This window comes from Triturus cristatus, chromosome 2_2 (assembly GCF_964204655.1).
Source record: "Triturus cristatus chromosome 2_2, aTriCri1.1, whole genome shotgun sequence".
In the NCBI taxonomy this organism is placed as follows: Eukaryota; Metazoa; Chordata; class Amphibia; order Caudata; family Salamandridae; genus Triturus; species Triturus cristatus.
The window spans coordinates 787,624,930-787,639,925 of record NC_140582.1 but is presented as its reverse complement, the minus strand read 5'-3'; the positions used below and the strand labels follow the sequence as shown (position 1 = coordinate 787,639,925).

At 44.8% G+C, this 14,996-nt stretch overlaps 1 protein-coding gene across 1 annotated transcript in view; it reads right to left on the bottom strand.

The window, feature by feature from the left end:
• The window catches only part of LOC146862774 (uncharacterized), a 1,246,959-nt gene that overhangs the window by 121,362 nt on the left and 1,110,601 nt on the right, over positions 1 to 14,996 (bottom strand). The window contains exon 15 of the mRNA XM_085642072.1: positions 11,281 to 11,340. Coding sequence (XP_085498198.1) covers positions 11,281 to 11,340 — 60 coding nt within the window. The remainder of the gene's footprint in view (positions 1 to 11,280; positions 11,341 to 14,996) is intronic.

The following is a 14,996-nucleotide window of genomic DNA, read 5'->3' as shown; positions in this document are numbered from 1 at the left end:
TGTTTAGAAGTTGAGTAGTTGGTTCTGTTTTAGCCAGCGCTAACAGGAGAAATGGGCTGGTGCAAGCTGCCTCCTGTCGAGTGCCCCGTACTTATTCTTTTACAAATTAACTAACTAACTGGTGTTCACTTGTTTTGCAGACACACAGACATGCCCACACACATGTTCATATGCTGTCTCACATAATAATGCATCTACAAACTAAAACAACAACCCACTTACTCACACACTTTCACTAAACACACTTTCTCACCAATATATGCTCACTCACAGAAAGGAGGAATGCCTGTGTTTATTTGTGTGGGAAAATGAGTGTGTGAATGGACATTTCTGTGTCCATGTGTGTGTGGGTGAAATGAGGGTATATGTGCTGTGACAATAAAACCCTCTTCCACAAATCAGTCAGTGATCAGAATTAATATGACTGTGTGTACCTATGAACGCAAACAAGTGTACATGTGTATGAGTGCATGCATGTGTAAATGTGTTGCTCTATGCCAAAGGATGGGCAGTGCACTTAGACACAGACACACACATACAATTACACACAGATATGCACATACATGAAGTAATGCACTCTGTCCTGTGATAGATCAATTCTCATTAACAGAAAATAGAGCATAGTAACCTTCAGAGGCCTGCCTTCCACCGCAGTGTTGGAATGGGTACACAACTCTTGGGTTGTCTACCTCCCCTGCTGCACTGCACAGTTGGTGTTTGCCCATTGCTTAACCTGAGCCAGTGTTTGCAAGAGGGGCCCACCAGAATTTATGTTTGGGGACCAGCATTTATTTTTACTCAACAGACTTCGATACAGAGCAAGAAAGAGAAAAATACGAAAGAGGAAACATAGGATGAATCGAAAGATGAGAAAACAGAGACAAAGGTAGAAAACAGGTAAGAAAACGATCCTTCAAGAGTGAGATAAAGGGGCAGGAAGTGTCCAGTAGTGGCTGCTACCGAACGGGGGTAGAGGGGTGGAGGAATGCAATAGAAAAAAAAGGACTTACCTTTAACAGCCAGCCGTCGCCTCTCCTCTGTCCTCCATCCTTATCCTCTTCATCTTCCTGTCCCGGCCAGCGTTAGCAGGAAGCACCCAGGCAGACAGGCTCCCCTGAACCAATCATAATTGCTCCAAATCAGCATTGTGATTGGTCTGACGGCCATGGTTCGGCGCTTAGACTGGAACAGGGAGCCTGTGCGTGTTCCTGACCAGGCTGTGTAATGCAGCCTGGTAGGAACATGCAAAGTGCGCATGAACTGTTTGGTCGGCCCAAACAGTTCATGCACACTTAGGTAGTGCACACCACTCCTCTCCTTCTCTGGCCAGCCCCGCCACTGACTGCAGTAGGGAAAATAAAATGATAATAATGCACGTTATTATCATTTAATTTTTCCTTTTGAGCAGTGGGGTAACGCTCCTCCGCCTTAGCGGAGGAGCAACCACTAAAGTGTCTGGTGATGGATAAAAGAGGCATGAACTGGAATCAAGACTATGGAGCCTTCCTATTTGGCAGGTTTGATAGCGTCGACAGCAGGCTAAAATAAATATTGGGTCCACCATTTTAAAAATGCCTATATCAAATGCCCACAGCCCAGAACCAAAACCTGAACTGGACAAACATCCTTTCAAACTGGAAAATAAAAGTGTGATCAACAATAAAGCAATAAACTATTGACTCATATTGCTTAATGAGGTAACAGTGAGCAATTACATGCTGCATTGTACAACAATTGCAGTGTACCTGATCAATTTAAAGTACAATTAAGCGTACAGTGAGGAAGCCCAGATAGAACCTATATCAACAGAACAAGTGCTCCTCATAATCGCTTTATATGGTTTACCTAAGTCAGAAAAATGAAAAAAAACACTTTCTCCTCACTCGTATTGCAATTTTGACCATTACCCATAAAACTGTTTTTCATGATACTGTAGGCCAGATAACAATGATGTAACATCTCACTCACTTTTCAAATTGTCGATCTGCCAGTGCCCTGATAAAATGAATAACATGGCGGCAGCATGTCATTTGTCTACCACGGGATGAGCATCCAATCTGATTAATGTCTTGGCAAAGCATTTGTCCAGGTCTGAAGCTTAGTAGAGCAATAATACTGCCGATTGTGAGCTGTACGTAACTAATAACAATACACTGTCAAAACCATGATGGCAGATGTCTTTATCCCTTCATCAGACTGCAGCATCTGGTAAAAAATGGGGGGCTCTCATACTTCATGAGGTCTGGCGTTTAGTCTAGACCTTTAGATTTTTTAAATAATATATTTACAACATATATAAAGGGGCTTTCAGCCATCTTTTCTCATCTATTTGTCTACTGGTGTGTCATTCACATTTATTTCCGCACAATACAGCATCTAGCATGGTGCAGGGGGTCAGACCACTGCAGCCACTGGCTAACATCATTTTGAGCTACTGCATTATTCCCTTTCACAAGGACCACATGACCTACTTCACTTTTATGCCAATGTTTTGGTTTTTAATGTTTTGCCTTAATGTTGCCTTTGTGTTTAGAGTCTGATGTGCCAGCAGAATGTTTTATACCAGATGTGAGCACAGGCCACCTTCCATACATAATCAGTTCCTGTCTGTTGGTAATCCTGTTGTAAATTCCTTCAATATTATACATGTGAATTCATAAGTAGACAAATCTTTAGAAAATGTTTATTCTGGACTCAATGTTACCAGTGGTTTTGAAATAACCTTTGCCCAGGAATAATACCATACCTTTCATATTTTAAATGGAGCAGTAGTAATACTTTTTTATTTTCTTCCTTCCTTTCTTTCATTCTTCTTTCTTTCTTTCTTTCTTTCTTTCCTTTCTTCTTGCATTTTTCTCAATCCTATTTCCTTCTTTCTTTTGTTACTTGTTTCTTTTATTCTTTAATTCCTTCTGCCTGTCTTTCTTTTCTTTTGTACTTTAAGTCCCTCTTTCCTTTTCTATCATTCATTCTTTCTTTCTTCTATCTTTTTTACTTTTTTTTCTTTCATTCCTTCTTTCCTTTTTTCTCTCATACTTTCATTCCTTTTTTCTTTCATTCCTTCCTTCTTAAGTTTTCTTTTTTATTCCTTCTTTCTTGGTTTACTGTTTCTTTCAATGTTTCAGTGCTCCTTTGCTTATTTCTTTCTTGCTTTCTTTTTCATTTCACTCCTTCTTTTGTTCTTTCTTGCTTTTTCTACCATTTATTCTTTTCTCTCCTTTCTCTCTTGCCTTCTGTGTCTCCCTCTTTCTCCGTTCTTTCCCTCCTTCCTTCTTTCATTGTCTTTATTTCTTTCTTTTCTTCCTTCTTTCTCTCGTTCTCACTTTCTTTTTCTTTCTTTCCTGCTTTCTTTCTCTTTCTTTCTTTCCTTTCCTTTCTTTCTTTCTTTCTTTCTTTTCTTTCTTTCATTCTTTCTCTTTCTTCTCCTCTCTCTCTTTCTTTCTTTCCTGCTTTCAATTCATCTTTCTTGCTTTCATTCCTTCTTTCTTTCTTGGTTTCATTCCTTTATTCCATTTCATTTAATTTCATAAACTTTATTCGACAAAAAGTCATAAAAGTATCACATATATACATTAAACATATTACATATCAATAAAAACAAGTTTATAAATAGCTAAAAACATAAAAAGCAATTAAACTACATATAATTATCGTTGAATAAGGTATATTTCATAAAAGTAGGGATGGAAGGGAGATCACCATGACTCAGTTTATAAACCTAGGGCAATACCTCCATATCCCAGTACAGGTCGGATTTCGTATACCTAGCCATCTTCCTTAGCTCGAAGCAACCATGCCCATTTTAAAAATTTTGCCATGGCTAGTGCTATTGGGAGGCAAGGATCAGTGCATAATATTCTTAGTGCCTCCTCGTGTCTCCTTAGGCCAATGAGGCGGCATAGTGGTTTAACCCACTTATTTCTTGGTGCTGCATATAATGGGCAAAAAAACAAAAAGTGGCTCATCGTTCCTTTGTTATCCTTACATTTAGGGCATTTATCACCATCATTGTCTCCCGCCCAACTAGCCGTAAATGCCCTAATAGGAAGGGTTCCCATCCTAAATTGAAAGTAGAGCTTCCGATCTAGTGGTTTCTCAATTGCGTCCCAGTAGGGTTCCAATAGTGGGTAGGATTTAAATTCGAGGAAACGCTCTGTGAGATGTGCAGAAACATTTACAGAACACCTTTCGGTAAAAATTATCTCCCAATAAATCCTCTTAATTTCTGCCTTAGATGGAAAAGCAGTATTAATTGGGTCATCCCACAGATCCCTCAACCCCATTCTCACTAGAAGAGATCTAATTGATTTCAACCACTTAATGTTATGGAAGCAATCCTTCTCAATGACTTCCTTAAGACCCCTTGCATAGTGAGACAGTTCCTGTGTTGTCCATATCCTGCACCAGTATAAAACCGGTCGCAGCAAGGCAAGATCACACACAAACTTCTTGCCAAGATCGCAAAACAGAGGAACTATTGGCGTACTTTGAGGAGCATAGGTGACTTTCCTCAAAAACTCATTTTCTAGAATTGTCAACTGCTTGATATTAGAAAATCCCCACAACTCAGCCCCGTACAGGACAGAACCCAATACTTTCATTCCGTAGATCTCTAAAACAGATCTAATCGGTTTGGTGAAGGAACGCTTAAACCTTTTCAGTAGTGCGCCTACATGTTGTTTAAACCTCAATGTGCTTATATTTAACTGCGTATTCCAGCACATATCACTCTGGAGGTTAACCCCTAAGTAAGTAAAGGCTTCAACCCGCTCTAGCCTACAATTGCCCATATATATGCTTCCCTTAAACCGTTTTGCTTGATTTTGGCATCTCGGTTCAGTGAGGACCATAAATTTAGTTTTTTCACGATTCACTTCTCTAGCCCTCGCATGTCCCAAAACTCCACAAAGTGCTGAAGTGCCTTCTGCAACCCACTTGGGGTTTTAGATATTATTAGAGTGTCATCCGAGAACATAAATACCGGGACACACTCTCCTGCCAGCACGGGGGCGTCAGTGGGAATCATGGAAAGGAATCTTACCACTCCATTTATAAAGAGTGAGAACAGGGTAGGCGCCATCACACAACCCTTTCTTACTCCCCTTTTGACCGGAAAGACATCTGTAACTTCCCCCTGCCTACCCCATCTTACCCTTGCATAAGTATCCTCGTGAAGGCGTGCAATCAAGGTTAACAGTTCCAAAGGCATACCTAAATCCTCCAGTACTTGCCAAAGCTTCCCCCGCGGGACAAGATCGACTGCTGCCCTTAAATCTACAAAAACTGCGTATAATACACCTTTACCCAAAATCACAACACGCCAATATATGAGGATAAATCTAAAAACCTGATCTATCGAGCCAGTCCTTGGGCGGAATCCAGCCTGAAACGGACTGAGGATATCCCCCTCGTCCATCCAGTCCTGGATCTTTCCCAGGACCAGTCGCCCCATTATCTTTTGTAATGAGTCGATCAGGCTGATAGGCCTATAGTTACTTGCTAAGGATTTATCACCTTTTTTATAAATTGGCACAATTTCTGCTCCTTTCCATGTATAAGGGACGGCCATTCCCTGGGCAATTGCATTAGATAGATGGTTAATATATAATCGCCATCTATCTCTATCGCTAAGGTATAGATCAGCAGGTATACAATCCATCCCTGGTGCTCGCCCTACAGTTACAGTATTTAATGCCCTATCCACATCCCCTGAACTAAAAACAATACCTTCATAAAATTTAGTATTGGGAGCCGACCCACTTAAATTGCCTTCAGTGTTAGCATACTGAGGCTTAAAAAATTCAACCCAAGAACCCTGGGGCACATTGTTTTGGGGTCTATCCACAAGCCCACCTCCTTCCCATTTAAAGATGTCCCAAAAAAGTGCCTGGTTCTTTGAGAGACATGCATCCTTGAGGTTCTGCCATACTTGGTCATCCCAATCTCTTTTTGCCCCGCAGATTATTTTCCTGTAGTTGCAATGGGCTGCTTTAATTATCTCTAGATTCCTTGATTTTAATGCTAGACTCAGTACAGCCCGAGCTTCTCTGCAGGATTTATTATACCACCTCTCTGGTTTTCTACTCTCCAATATCTTGGTGGTACCAGATTTACAAAAGTGGGCTTTGAGATAAATAAACAAGTCATTATGATCATCCTCAAATAGGCAGGGATTCCTCCCAGAGTATACATTTTCTTCTATCTTAAATGTAATGTAAATGTATAGGCATTTGCTGTCAATCACACTCCTCTAGACCTGACAAGACTGAAAACCTATTATAAAGGCTTGGATTCCGCACATTTGGGTAACTAAGATGGTTATTCCATAGGGACTTTTCTCTATCTAGATTTTGCCCAGAGACATAAAAATAGGTAAGTGAAAGTGTTTGGATCCGTGATCTGGGGTCTATTTGTGGCCAGTTACAGATGTGTTCAACACATCTCCTATCCCTGCAATTAACAATTACACAATCCCCCCCTAGTGTTTTTACACTTTTACCCACCCAATTTACTCTTCTCACAGTCAAAATCTCGGCCCTATTACGTACAGGCAACGGCCTATTTGCATTGAGCCAAAATGTACACTTATTTTTTAGTTCTGTATGTGTCTCTCTCTTACCCGGCCCTAATGGTGGTGTCCCTGCCAAAATAACCATGTATGGGACTGATTCAGGAGGGAGTTCAACAGTTGGTAGATTTGTTGACACATACTCTGTGGGTTTAGTAGGTATAGTGCCCTCATTGAATGCCAATTTACTTGACCCATCTTTTTTCTCTTTGACTCCCTGGTCATGTTGTCTAACCTCAGCAACTTTGTCTATTGAAGTAGTAGCACGCGAGGACTCAGACATATTTGCAACAGGAGCACTATTATTATTGGGCAATCCATTCCAAGTATTACCCACAACATTTTGGCATTCAGGTAACATCAGATTATTGGTTAGCTCGGTAATCTGGTTACCCAAACTCTTCTGGACTGATACAAGTGAAAGTTCAAGACATGATAGTCTAGATTCAATACGGTAAAGTCTTCCATGGAAGGGATGAATTGTCTTTTTGAGCATATCTTCCATTTTTTTCCAAAACAAGGGACCCTGCTCCACTAAAGGGTCACTCTCCACACCCAACTCTCGGGATAGTTCGTTACTTGCTAAGCAAGGTTGGACGGAACAATCTTTATTTATAGTACTCTCCTTGGTTATTCTATCGTTTCCAAGATTCCTTTTTTTACCCTTGAGTTTTGATTGTTTTTGGATTTTTCCACCCGAAGATTTACTTTCCACAGACATGTCCTTAGATTGGGTCATCATACCCTTTTTGGCTGAGAGTGCGGATCTAGTTTTGATAATAGGAGAGGTCCGAGCTTTCTGGGTAGTATTTTTAATAATCTTCCCTGGGATGGCTATAGGCAATTGGACCGAAACCCCAGTAAAGTATTTTCTAATAAAATGTGGGCTATTTGGAACATTATCCAAAGACCATAGTGTGTCATCTGGATCTGTATCGATAAGTACAGGGGATTTAACCCCCGCCAGGCTTCCCATAGATGATCGCTTGTCAAAGACAGTATCTAGGGATCGCCTTTTTTCTGTCAATTCGATGTCTTTAGCCAGAACTGACGACACCCGTATAAGAAAATTATCCAGAATGCCCAACATTGCCCCGCCTAAACTAGCACTCGTCACACTGGTATCTCGTTGGGAAGTTGTAGTAAGAGATGCCATAACAATTATCTTATACCTCTACTGTGTCCTCAGCTAATTTCCACAGACAATATCCAGGTGGACATAGCAGAAACGCTAAAGTGGTACCAACTGACTGTTATCCTCACCTTATTGTGTATGTTAGGGGGGTGGCCCGTCCCGTCCTTCACCGGTCTTGAACGGGCTTAAACGGGCCCGCCCTTGGCCGGCTTCGCCTGCGCGCCTCCCGCGCTGCAGGGCACCTGTGGTTCTTTTGTACGTCCCAGGCGCTGCCGTATACCGTCACCGGCAAGCGCCCGGGGCTGGAAAAGCTGGGGGTTGTGGTTTGGATGGCCGTTCCCCTCACGGCGGCATTGTTGCTGCTCAATTCGGACTTCTCCCCCACGATGGCCGTTCCCCTCACGGCAGGTAAGGAAATTGATTTTTGTTTCACCCGGTCTCCAGAGGCGCGTCCCGTGCTGCGGGGCACCCGCGGGTCTTTTGTACGTCCCAGGCGCTGCCGTATACCGTCACCGGCAAGCGCCCGGGGCTGGGAATGCTGGGGGTTGTGGTTTGGATGGCCGTTCCCCTCACTGTGGCAGTGTTGCTGCTCAATTAGGACTTCTCCCCCACGATGGCCGTTCCCCTCACGGCAGGTAAGGAAATTGATTTTTGTTTCACCCGGTCTCCAGAGGCGCGTCCCCTTTATTCCATCTTTCTTGCTTTCATTACTTCTTTACTTCTTGCTTTCATTCCTTCATTCCTTCTTTCTTGCTTTCTGACTTTCTTTCTCTTTCTTTCCTTCTTTCTTTGTTGCCTTTATTCGTTCCTTCTTGCCTCCTTGTCTTTCCTTCTTTTCTTTCTTTTTCTTTCTTTTCTTCTTTCTTTCTTTCTTCTAGGCTTCCTTCTTTCTTGCCTTTCTTTCTTGGCTTCCTTCTTTCTTGCCTTTCTTATTTCCTTCCTTATTTCTTGACTTCCTTCTTTCTTGACCTTTCCTCTTTCTTTCCTTCTCTCTTGCCTTCCTTCTTTCCTTCTTTATTTCTTTCCTCTTTACCTTGCTTATTTCTTGCCTTGTTTCTTTCTTGCCTTTCTTTTTGACTTCTTTCTTTTATTCCTTATTTCATTCTTCCTTCTTTTTTTCTTTTTTGTCCTTTGTTTCTTTGTTTTTCCTTGCTTTGCTTTTTTCTTGCTTGGTTTGTTTGTTTGTTTCTTACTTTCGTACTTTCTTTCTTTCTCAAAGTTAAAGGGTAGGCAGCCAATGGCACAATACATGTCTACTTTTGGCTTCTGTTATCCAAGACCTTTTAATTTTCCAAATATTATTACTTCATCAATTTTTCGGTTGTGCCATCCACATTTTTCTCAAACCCACTTGAGCATGCATCATGGGGCACTGTGTCACCCCAATTTAGACATTGGCTGACTTCACTATGAGTTATGGCATTCTGTCCTTTAACAAAGAACACATTCCCACACAAAGGGCCTCATTACGATGTTGGGCGGCATCACTTCCGCCCGACACCGCATCCGTCATGGGACCGACAAATACCTGGTCATTGGTCCGACTCCCTCATTAGGATGCAACCGAACACTTTGGCTGCATTCCTACATTTAACTCTGGGAGCATGTATTCTGGCCGTAAACCTGCCGTAATGCATGCTCCCATAGTAAAATGTGAGGTGCGGTTCATGCCTGCACCCTGTAGCAGGCACCTAAGGGGGCCTGCCACAAGGTGCAGGGATCAAGATGGGGGCACCATAGGTGCCCCCTCGGCCGTCAACTGGAGGCCATGCACCCAGGGGGGCACTGCTGGGAGCCCCCAAAGATGCTTTCCAACATGGTTTCCATGTCGGACAGACCGGCATGGAAACCATGTCCAAAAAGGTCATCGTAATCTCAAGGGTGGAAAGCCCACCCTTGAGATTACTTGCCGCATTCAGACTGGCGGACGGGCTCTCTGAGCCCGTCGGGTGCCAGCCAGAATGGCCAGTTGTATTCTTTTAGGACCTCCTCAATCAAAATGACGCAGTCAGAAAGGAATCTGGCCTGCCCATTAAAAGCCCCGACATGTAGCAAAACAGTTGGTAGATAAAGCTTTAACTTGTGGTTCGAAAGACAGGCTGCAATCAAATTGAACCCCCAAATTTCTGACTGAAAGTGCAGGTGAAGGGGGATCCTTCATTTCAACTGGCCCCTGGTTGTGAGGATCAGGCTTGATCTTGGTGCTAAAGAAAAGGATCTCCTTTTATTAGAATTAAGCTTAAGTTTCCGTTCATCCATTCAACCACAGATTTAAGACAAAGCCTAAAAGAATGCAGCGCGTCTGTCTCAGTCTTCTGAAAGGCCAAAAGGAGCTGCCTGTCGTCAGCATAAGAGACGACATGCACACCCCAAGATTTAACCAACTTGGCTTGTGGCTCTAGATAAATATTAAAAAGGTTGGGACTCAATGCTAAACCCTACAGCACACCACACTCATGGGTTTTGATAAAAATAAAAGGAAATATTTGGTAGCATGCTCTATCTGGGGACGGGGCTGCATCAATAGTTATTACCGTGACGAGGAGGACTGACATTGGGAAAATTAGGTAATTTTACCCAGATCACTGTCTGTGCTTTAAGAGTAGACTGGATTATACCATCCCTGGGGGTGTGATTGCTCTAGTTTTCCTGCAATGCTTTGTGGTGCATGCACTAAGAAAGTCCTATATTATTGTCTCACCCCCATGGCAAGCTTCTGTTTTCTATTTCACAGTAGTAATATACATGCATAATGGAATCACACTTAAATAGAATGAATATTCGTCTTGCAAAAACACACAAAATGATGAACAAAATATGGAACGCCTACAGGGAGATTTCCAGTATATCTGAGCAAGTATTTTAGTGTAAAAATAAATGAAATGTAAATACTCTGAACAGCATTTAGTTTAATGTATAGTGGGAAAACAACGTGTGAAATGTGAGAGTGTGAACTGCACTCTGTGAGTGGTTTATATTATATTGCAGCAGGTCTCTGGCCATCTACAATTTAACCCAAACACCATGAAAAAGTGTTTTCTTGCTGTACCTTTCACTTTTGAAAGCACACATTCACGTAGAAGTCTTTTCAGAATGTGGTACTTTAAAAACGGTGGCTTGGTAAAGGCCATGTTGCTTGCGAAATCACATTATTAAAGCTATATAATACTTTATATAGTCTAATTTTACATAGATTATGAATTCAGCATGAGTACCGTCTCTGCTTGTAGAGCAACATGTAGCTTGGCAAGGCTTGTTAAATCTTCATAACAAGGTACACTGCACACCGAGATTCCCAAGGAAGAAATAATGTTGTTTTACACACTCAAGGATGACAAAGAGATTGGCAATAGAGCATGAAATAAATTCAGTGAAGTAATGGTGATGGCTGTAATAAATTACAATAAGCGAGTACATCAACAGACATCATCCATTACAAACACAATTTGAAGGAGTGCTTAAAATTAATGAGCCTATCTATGCGTGGAGTAATTCAGAAGTTGGCTTGCTGTTGCACAGACACATTCACAGGCACAGGCACGACTTCTTCTCAGATTCATGAATCAAAGAAACTCACAAAAATGCCGCCTTGTTCCAAGACACCAACGGTGATGAACTGAGGAGCTGATGAAGTAACCTGCAGGGATGGTAGACAGAAACATTTGACTAGATAGGCCCACCTTAAAAAGATTCAATACACAATTCCATCATGTGGACCGAAAATCTATGACAAAGATGATTAATTGTATGCTTTTTACATCTTGCTTAAAAGCAAGGACAATCAGATATCCTGACGACCCTCTGCAAAGGGTGGAAAGGCATTTCTTTCCGAAAAGTCACCGTCCTAACAACTTCATCTTTTTCATTAGAAACACTCGTCGTCAGAAGTCAAGCATAACATGCAATCCCCATTCGGGCATAACATTACATTCGCTCGTAAATCTGGATTATCAGCAAGTTTTTAATGATTCTAATCTTTCAACTAGCGTTTAATAATAATACTTTCCGTAATTAGGTAAATTTGTTAGTCGAAATGCGGAATTAATTATGCCACTAGTAATGTTTAAATGATACGTTCTTATGTTAGCCAAAGCTGTAGGCCTGAAATGCAACCGCTGACAGCTCTTGCTTTAGGATTAAATGTTCTGAATTACATGTGCAATGTGGCAGCTGCTCTTTCTCATGTTTTGCATTGCAGGTGGAGAAGCATTCTTTTTAGCAGCTAAGCAAGGAGAGAAGATGTTACAATTACATGGCTTGGAGGCGATAAGGGAAAAAGGCGGTTTCACAAGGGAGAAGGCGCAGGAACCAAGGACAAATTGTTGCAACAGGATGTACATGGAGAACACCGTGGAAAAGTACTTTCATGACTGTACCCATTGTGGAGTAAGTGTGAGTAGTGCCACTTTAGCGTCAGAGTAGGGATAGATTTAAATGCTCTTCATTCATCAGCCCTTGATGCAGGGAAATTTGGACTCTTGCTTCTTGATTGTCTGTATCTTCCTCCTTGGCTTTATACTGTTTCCTTTGTATTTATATACCCTTGTGTTGAGGTGGTTTTATGCTCAGTTATTTTGTCTTTCTAATAAACTTAATTAACCTACCTCTATTGTATGTTGGTTATTATGTATCAGGAAGTGGTGTTCCTAAATTGACTGTGCATTAATGATTTTTCTCCCCTTCACACTTTCATGCTGCTTAAAAGACCCATCGGAGTGTGTCTCTAGACAAGTTCCACAACGACACAACAGCCCTTTCACTCAGGTTGTGAATTCAGCGTTCATTGGGTAACAAAGGGCCTGATTCACAAAGGTAAAGTTAGACCAAAAGTTTAACTTAGACCAAAAGTTTAACTTTACTACTTTTCGTTATTCAAAAAGGTAAGTTACAACTAATGACTTTACTCCTAGTAATTTTACTAGTAGTAACTTTAGCAGTAGTAAGGTTTCTAGTAGTAAAGTTTCTAGTAGTAACTTACTTTTGTGAATACCAAAAATATTTAAAGTTAGACTTTTGGTCTAAGTTAGACTTTTGGTCTAACATTACCTTTGTGGGGGGGCGTGGCCAAGATGGCAGCGAGCTAGGTTCTGTCCTTCGGAGCTCCTGCCCGCCGCCTGCCGGAATGAGCACCTAAAGCTTCTGCGGGACCTACGAGCCTTTGCTGGGACTGGGGGAAAGTTGCCCCGGGGGCCCCTCTGTCCTTGGCTGTGGCGGAGGTTGGCGGTCGCCGTCAATTACCAGCGACTTGGAGCGGACGAGCCGAGAGGCGAGCCGGCCTCCCCCTAATGGCGCATAGCCGAGGCTTCCACAAGGCGGCGGCCCAGACCGGGACCGCTGAGGCCAGCTCCTTTCACACCGGCCTCTCGCCAGCGACAGGGTACTGAGTGGGCTGCCCGCCGTTCCACTCGTGGGCCGACCCTTACTGCCTTGGAGTCCGCAGGAGCCCGGAATCCGGAGCCGAGTGGCGACGTGACTCCTGCAGCCCGCCTGGTTTCCCCGGGCGGCCTGGGTCCTGGGCCTAGTTGGTGCCGGGGCGGAGTTGGCCCCTCTCCTGTACCGGAGGTGCCCGATCTACGCGGGAGGCTGCTGCTGCGGATGGTGAGTGCTGCGGCTGGTGTCGGCCCTGGGGGAAGCGATTTGCGGAGGCACCGGAGCGATCCCTGGGCCAGTCAACAGTGAGGAGCGCCTCGATGCGTGGGCCCTGATTTAGCGACCGGCCCCCACCTTCGTGTGCCCGCGGCCAGCCCCGTGGGGGCTGAGGCTGCCTGCCCCCGGGGCGGCTCGCTGGGTGCATCCTAGCCCCCGCCGTCCTTGATCGGGGCGAGGCGGTGAGAGAGCCAGAGGCGCGACACGGACATTGGGGGAGAACTGCCACGTCGGCCGGTTGAGCCTGGTGGGTCGGGACTGCAACACACCAGCGGCACATCAGCCTCCTGGGGGATTCAGAAGCCCTCGCCTCGTTGCAACCTTACTGGGGGCAGTTTACCGGACGACCACCTCGCTGGGGGTCGCTTGGGCCGGCACCTGGCTGGACCGGACGACCGGGAATAGCGGTGGAGCCAGCGGATGCGCCGGCGGGATAGGGGGCGCGTGGTGGATTGGCATCGGCCCTCTGCTACTCTGGATCTGTGACCCGGGGAGCGGACCCTGATCGGGTACACCTGCGCCCGCACTCCCCCTGGGCATTCAGTGCTGACCTGCCTGGCCACGCTGGGAGACGGTTAACGTGCGATTCATGACCTCGACGCTGCCCCAGTAGAGTCAAGATCCTGACGCCTTTTGTACTGGGCGGCAGAGCTGACACGCGTCCCCCGGTGGGGGTCTCTTACTGGGGATCCTAAAACTATGCCCTCATCCAGGGCGAGAAAACAGAAGCCGTTGAAGGACATTTTTGGACGCACCCACTCTGTCCCCACTCCTGCCGTCGCCCCCCCAAAATGGCGGCCCGGCAGCCATCTCCCAGCACTGGGGAGGAACCGATAACCAAAGTGTTCCTGGAATCCCTCTTCCAAACCCTCAGAGCTGACCTGCAGACGGTGAAGGCGGATCTCACAGCGGAAATAAAGGAGATCCGTAAGGATGTCGATGAAGTGGGAGAACGCGTGGCGACTTTGGAGGACAAGAGCGACACTACAGCGACGGAACTAAACACGCTCCAGCAGGAGATAATCCGTTTACAGGATCAGCACCTAGATGTCCAAACCCACCTAGAGGACTTGGAAAACAGGTCACGGAGGCATAACATCCGCATTCGGGGAGTGAAGGCCTCGGACGGCACCAAGGACCTCTTTGCATTCTCCACGGGCTTGTTCCGCCATATCCTCACGGCTCCGGATGGCACTTAGATTGCCTTGGACAGGGCGCACAGAGTTGGCCCTCCTCCGGCACCCAACGCCCCCCCAGCGGACATTCTTGTGTGCGTCCAAGATTTCAAAACCAAAGAGGCGATCCTCGCAAAAGCAAGAACCCTCCACCCTATCTCCTACCAGTGGCACTCTCCGGTCCTATACCAGGATTTGGCTCTGATAACCCTGCAGCGCCGTCGCCAATTCCGCCCTGTGACTGAACATCTCCGGCAGCAGGGTATACCGTACTCATGGGGTCATCCATTCCGCCTCATCTTTCGATTCAATGGCAAGCTCCTTCAACTACGCTCACTTTATGACTCCTGTCGCCTGCTGGGCCTGGAGCTGCCTAGTGGGGACGACGACCGCCAAAGCACTGACTCGGGGCCTGAGCCCTCTCCATCGGGGTGGCAACGCCGAGGTGGGCGACGACGTGCCTGGAAGCCGA